At 55.0% G+C, this 6,418-nt stretch overlaps 1 protein-coding gene across 1 annotated transcript in view; it reads left to right on the forward strand.

Moving 5' to 3' along the window:
- HMCN2 (hemicentin 2) overlaps positions 1-6,418 on the forward strand; it is a 159,733-nt gene that overhangs the window by 43,895 nt on the left and 109,420 nt on the right. Inside the window, exons 12-13 of the mRNA XM_019641692.1 lie at positions 3,278-3,356; positions 5,257-5,529. Of these exons, the coding sequence (XP_019497237.1) occupies positions 3,278-3,356; positions 5,257-5,529 (352 nt within the window). The remainder of the gene's footprint in view (positions 1-3,277; positions 3,357-5,256; positions 5,530-6,418) is intronic.

Raw genomic sequence — 6,418 nt, forward strand, 5'->3', positions numbered from 1 at the left:
GAAATCCTGCTGGAGGTTGGACGTGAGTGTACCCCTGTCTCCACCTGCCCCGCCCCACCCCACCCTTTGCCCTGCCTCTGAGCAGGGAGCAGGTAGCCAGCCAGTGTGGCGTTTACGTCATGCGGGTCCTGAGCACTTGGGGACAAGGAAGGTCAAAGGGAGATGGCGTATGCATTACCTCTTGCCGTGTCACAAATTGCCCCCAAACGTTAAGCATTTATTATTATTCAAGCAATAAGCATTTATTATCGCTCAGTCCTGGAGGGTTAGGATTCTGGGAGTGGCTTAGCTGGGTGATTCTGGCTCAGGGTCTTACAGGATTACAGGTCATAGATTGGCCGGGGCTGCACGATCGATCGAAGTCCTGACTGGGCTGGGGCGTCCACTGTAAACTCACTCACGTGGCTGCTGGCAGGAGGCCTCACCATGTGGACTTCTCTGGTGGGTTTCTCATGACTGCAAGGGAGCTGAGAGAGAGAGAGAGAGAGGATGAATTTGAGTCTTGATAACCAGTTGTAGTCTTGGAATGACATGCCATCGCTTCTGCCAGTTGTGTTGTATTAGTCACAGACCAGGCCTGGTACGTGGAGGGTGGAGCGGGCTGCACAGATCTGTAAATACCAGGAGGCAGGGGTCACGGGGACCATCTTGGAGGCTGCCTACCCCAGGGACAAGTTTGGGCATTGTCATCCTGAGACGCAGGCTCCTGTCTTGTCTCCATCACTTACCATCTGTGTGCTTTGGTCAAATCATTGACCCTCAGTTTCCCCAACTGTAAAATGGGGCTGACCGCACCACTTTCTTCACTGGGTGGCTATGAGGGCTCAGTGACATCACATCAGGCACACAATGCTTAGCACAGGGTCTGGCCCATCACGAGTCCTGAATAAATGAGGAGCGCCTGTCCCCTTCGCACAGAGAGGGAGCTGGGATTCTTCTCTGTGGGCGGTACGTGGCCTTGGCTGGGAGTCCCCTGACGTCTAAGCTCCAGGCCTGGGTCCTGGGCACTGGGAACTGCTCAGAAGCTGTGGGCAGTTTCTTGGCATGCTGAGCTGGGACGGATTGGGTTCGGAGGGTTTGCCGCAGCCTCGGTGGGAGAGACAGGTGCCGGGGGTTCTGGGGAAGTGCAGAGAATCGAGAATGTGCTTGTCTGGGCTGGGTGGCTGGCCCAGGGGCTCCCCAAGGAGGCAGAACCCTGGGCGGAGCAGGCCCCGTTAGGAGGGTCTGGCCCTGGGAGCGACCGTGCCATCTCAGGGTTGGGATCCTCCCAGGCTTGGGGTGCCCTTAGCCTTCATTCATTTATTCCATTATTCATTCCTCCAACACACGGTCACTGGGTGACCAAGCCCTGTGCGCCAGGCCCTGTGTTGGGGACACAGTGGCCGGCAAGACTTGGCATCTGCCTTTGTGTTGCTGGTGGGGTCAGTAGCATTTGGAAATGGCATCCTTGGGGACTGGGGGTACCCAGAGGAGGAGGCTCACCGAATGTTGGGGATTCGGGAAAGCTTCTTGGAGGAAGTGACGTCCAAGCTGAATCCAGAAGCAGCCAGTCAGATGACAAGCTGGGGAAGAGTGTTCCAGGGAAAGGGAACAGTGTTCCAGGGAAAGGGAACAGCATGTGCAGTCCCCCCGCCCCCCCCCACCCCCGTGGCAAGAGAGGCTAGGCAGGGAGTGAGACAGAGAGGGTGGGGAGAGAGGATGCCAGGCGGCTGTTACCTGCTGTGGTCACTCCTGGCCTGGCCCCGGGAGCTGCGCAGAGTCTGGGCTTTGTCCTGCAGGGTGGTGAGAGGTTTTGAGGAGAGGAGTGTGCTCAGACTTTCCCTATAGGGAGTGCAGGTTGTGGCTGGGCTCTCGGGTGGGGCGGGGTGGGCGTGGAAAGCCATGGGCTTAGAGCCTGATAATATTATAATAAAAACATAAGCTAACACTTGTATGAATTCGCCAAGTGCCGGGGCCAGCTGTAAGCAGGGTTCACGTACTAACACGTAATCCTCACAGCACTTTGGGGTGATCCCCTTCATAGATGGGGAAAACGAGGCACAGAAAGGTTAAGTGGCTTGCCCGAGGTCACACAGCTGGCAAGTGGGCAGGGCTGAGTTCTGAACCCACAGCCCTGGGCTTTAGCAGGGTGAGCTCGGATGTTCCTTCCCCGCTCTGAGCCTTAGGCTCCTCAGCTGAGCTGTGTGAGTGGGACATAAGAGAGGCCTAGAACACTGCTCAGTGCCACTGCCCTGGTTAGCAGTCAGCAGGTCCTGGGTGAGCAGAGGCTGCTCAGGGCAGGCTGTGTTCTCACGGGCAGTCATCGTGTTTGCTCCACATCTGATCTCTTTATAGTGAAGCCTTATTTCTGTGGGGCCCAGGCTGATGGGCTACTTGGTCCTGTTTCTTCACCTGTCAGGCATTGGTCTTGAGGCCCTGTCCCCACGTCAGAGGGTGGAGGCGCCTGACACCCTAAAGGAGGGCTTCTGGGGTCACTGGGCCACCATGCCCTCTGGCTTTTAGGCCAGGGGACGGGTGGACAATGGCCCAGCACCTGTGTGTCTGGGATGAGTTGGCCTGGCAGCAGTGGTGGGAAATTGAATTTCCTGCCCATCTGGGTGGCAGCTGTGGCCCAGCCTTCCTGGCCAGGCTGGCAGAGGCTTCCAGAGCCAGGAACGGGTGGGTGCAGTGCTCACTTCCTGCCATTGAGCTGAGAACTGGCTTTCTGGTGGCATTTGGGGGGCACGTGAAGGAAGACAGCCTCCTCCTGTAGGACAGCATTTGTGGACCAGCCTACAAAGGGCTTTTGTGCCAGCTCCGGAGCTGGCATTTGAAAGCGGAGTCCTGGATCATTGTCTAGGTCCTGAAGCTTACTCAGCCACGCTGTTGACCTCTGCAGGTCTCGCTTCCCTCACCTGCGAGACGCGGACGATAATCATAGAGCCTTGTTTGTCCAGGTCCTGAAGNTGGGAGTCAGGGCAGGAAAGACCCTCTGAGACTTTCCCGCTAGTTAGTGGATGGGTTCGTTAGTCCAGGGCTCAGAGAGGCGAGGAGTCTTGCTCAGAGTCACACAGCGTAACATGGAATTTGCATGTCCTTGACTGCCTGCCTCTTCTTACCGAGTCTCCGAGAGGATTTGGGGCCTCCCCTCTGGGCAGAATTCAGGACATTGAGCCCCCTGAGGGCCCAATGAGGCTGGGGGACCCTGACTGGGGTCAGTGTCATTGCGTGTCTCCAACTGTTGTGTGTTCACAGGGAGTCAGGAAACAGCAGCTGGGAAATCCCACGGGCCTCCAAGGCCGAGGAAGGCACGTATGAGTGCACGGCGGTCAGCAGAGCTGGGACCGGACGAGCAGAGGCCCAGATTGTCGTCACAGGTCTGTCCCTCCACATATCCCCTCCCGACCCGCTTCCTGACTTTTTCCTCTAGGATTTCCTCCCAGGGTGTCTCCTTCTCTGGGGGAGCATGCCAGCCAGCAGCTGCTGGAAACGCCATCATCCAGAGTCTGGCTGCCCGTGCTGCCATCTGCCTGCCGGCCTCCCGTTTGGGCTGTCTCACCCAGGATGGCCTGTGGGTCTCGGTTGGAGGAAGGTTGAGAACCTCGGCTCAGGCCATGCTGCCCCGGCCCAGCTTTGGCCCCACCCCTGACTTCTTGGTCTGGCCTTCAGGGCTTGACCAGCCCCCCAGGTCCTTCCAGGGGCCACCGTCCATCTCACAGTCCCAATCCCTTATGCCTCCATGTCCCTGCCAGAATGGCACCATCTAGCTCAGGTAGGTTGGAAATGCTACGAACTGCCTTGAAATGAAATTGAATTTTCTTTTTTTAACTCTGAAACTCAGCTGTGTTGAAGAGAAGACGAGCCCCACCAGCATGGAAAGATTAGGTCCTGTGCGCTCTCTAATCCTGCACAGAAGCACAGTGCTTCCCATAGGCAGACTCGGAAATAGAAACGAGCCAAGGAGAAAGAAAGAACCTGTACTCCCTCCACCCTAGAGACGACCTCAAGAGCTTTTTGATTTATTTACTTCCTCTCAGACCTTTATCTATGTGTGTGCGTTTCAACAAAAATGGGAGAATGCTCTACAGACTTATAGCAACCTGATTTTTTATCATCTCACAATATAGCGTGTCAGCCAATAGACTTATGGCATGAATTAACAGAAGCTTACTTTTTATAGAGCACAGAGAAGTATTGTAGAACAGTGTACGGAAACGCATCCGCCCGTTACTTAGACATAACAGTTGCTAATCGTTTGTCGTCTCTTCTTTTTCACTTTTTGGCTAAACTATTTTAAACTCAAGTTTTGGGCTAAACTCTTTTAAACTCAAAATCAGGGCTTTAATTCTGTCATTGTCTAATGTACCACAATCAGCTTCTACTATCGGTCTCCCCCCAACACACAGGAACCCCAGTATGCATGCTGGTGTATTGGGGTAAATTGATGTAAATGTATTTAAAGAGAGAACTATATTTCAGGATTTATCTCTTTTTTAAAAAGTAGATTTTCCTGTATAATAAAAGACCTATTATCACACCTAATAAGATGAAGTAATGCCTCAGTGCTATTTAATTTTGTCCACAGCCACATTTCCCCATTTGCCCTGGAATGTCACTTCCAGTTGGTTTCTATAGCGTTTTTAGTGGCCGTGGAGGTCAGATGCTCTCCTGAGTGCACAGACCCCTGGACGTCATGGTCATTGGCACCTGTAGCCTGTGTGGATCCTGCTTTACCCCTGCAGGTTTTCAGGCGCAGGTCCCTGGTTAGATGGTCTCTGATCTCGTCACTTCTTGTGGCTTTTTCTTAATCAAGATAACGGTTTTCGTTTATCTTCCCTCCTCTGGGGCAGAGGTCTTAGTTCTCTGTTTGGATGTAATAACAGACCTGCTGTTTATGCAGAGAATAGCTCTGTTCTCTTTCCCCTTTCCCTCTTGAGGGTTATTTTAAAACCTGAGCTTTATTCCCCAGGGTGGAAATACCGGCTCAAAGGGTGTGAAGAGTGGTGGAGCTCTTGTTAAATCGTGCAGTTGGCTGTTGTGTGCAGAGTACACAGACCACACGCAGCCCTCGGCGGCTGTACGTGATGGCCGTGGGAAATTGGCCCCAGGTGGCACCATTCTGGGATGGTGAGCAGGTGCTGGTTAGCTGCTCTGCTGGCCAACGTGTCCTGAGGGACACAGTGCTGGGCTGCGGCATCTGGACACCACCGGGGTCTATAGGATGGGGCCCTCCCCTGTGACAACCCCTCAGAGGCTCCTGTGCTCATATCCCTGCAGACCCGCCGCCGCAGCTGATCCCTGCCCCCAACGTGACCGTGTCGCCGGGGGAGACCGCCATCCTGTCCTGCCAGGTCCTGGGAGAGGCCCCCTACAACCTGACGTGGGTGCGGGACTGGCGAGTCCTATCGGCCTCGACAGGCAGAGTCACGCAGCTGGCCGACCTGTCCCTGGAGGTCAGGGACATCATCCCCAGTGATGGCGGGCGGTACCAGTGCATGGTCAGCAATGCCAACGGGGTCACACGGGCGTCCATCTGGCTCCTGGTGCAAGGTGAGGCTCTTCCAGCCACTGCTGTCCTCCTGATTCCATGTACTACTTAGCATTTACCCCGAAAGCCCGTCGACCCATCCTTCTGCCCAGGCATCACCTTCAGCAGGCAGCCTCAGCCCTTCCAGTGTTTTCTGAACCCTCAGAGATAGAGGAGCCTGTAGCCTCCTAGCCTAAGTCCAGTGGTTCTCACCGTTGGGCAGTTCATCCTCACATCTAACCTAAATTTCTACTGCTGTAGGCCAAGCCCATTTCATTGTGTCCTGTCCTTTTCCCGGGCCACTGAGCTCCTCCGTTGTCCACCCTCTGCCATTAAGTAGGACAGGGATGGAATACTGGAAACTTCTGAAAGCCCAGAGTTCGGATGGGCTTGGCAGGGGTTGGGCAGCACTGACCAGATGGGCCTGGAGGAGACAGTTGGTAGAGCACCCACCTGGGAGTGTGAGGACCTAGATCTATAGCCTCAGGTCCACCAGGAGTTAGACAGATGTACCTCCCTGGGCTGCCATTTCTCCAAGTGTAAAAGTAAGTGTATTGGGGCAAGTTTCTCCCTTGACTGGCTGCCTGGGGTGTGTTGAGAAGGATTCTGAGGCCATATCTAGGCCACTGCTATGGAAAGGGTGTTTTTACCATTTTTAGATGAGGCGGCCCGTGAGGTCTGTTTGAACCTGACACGTCTGTTGTACTCTGAGCTTTCTGAGGGTCAGAACAGGGCCTAGGTTTGGGGCCAATACTTGTGCAGGCCTTGAGGCTCCCTCAGGTCCCTGGAGGTGAGACCCGTCCCAGCCCTGGCATCTGCCCGACGTCTCCTTAAGCCTCTCCGAGGTGCTCAGTCCAGAGCGGCCCCCCAGGGAACGTGAGGCTCCCGCTGGGGACTTCGGGAAATCAGCTC

Source organism: Hipposideros armiger, unplaced genomic scaffold (assembly GCF_001890085.2).
Source record: "Hipposideros armiger isolate ML-2016 unplaced genomic scaffold, ASM189008v1 scaffold_3, whole genome shotgun sequence".
Taxonomy (NCBI): domain Eukaryota; kingdom Metazoa; phylum Chordata; class Mammalia; order Chiroptera; family Hipposideridae; genus Hipposideros; species Hipposideros armiger.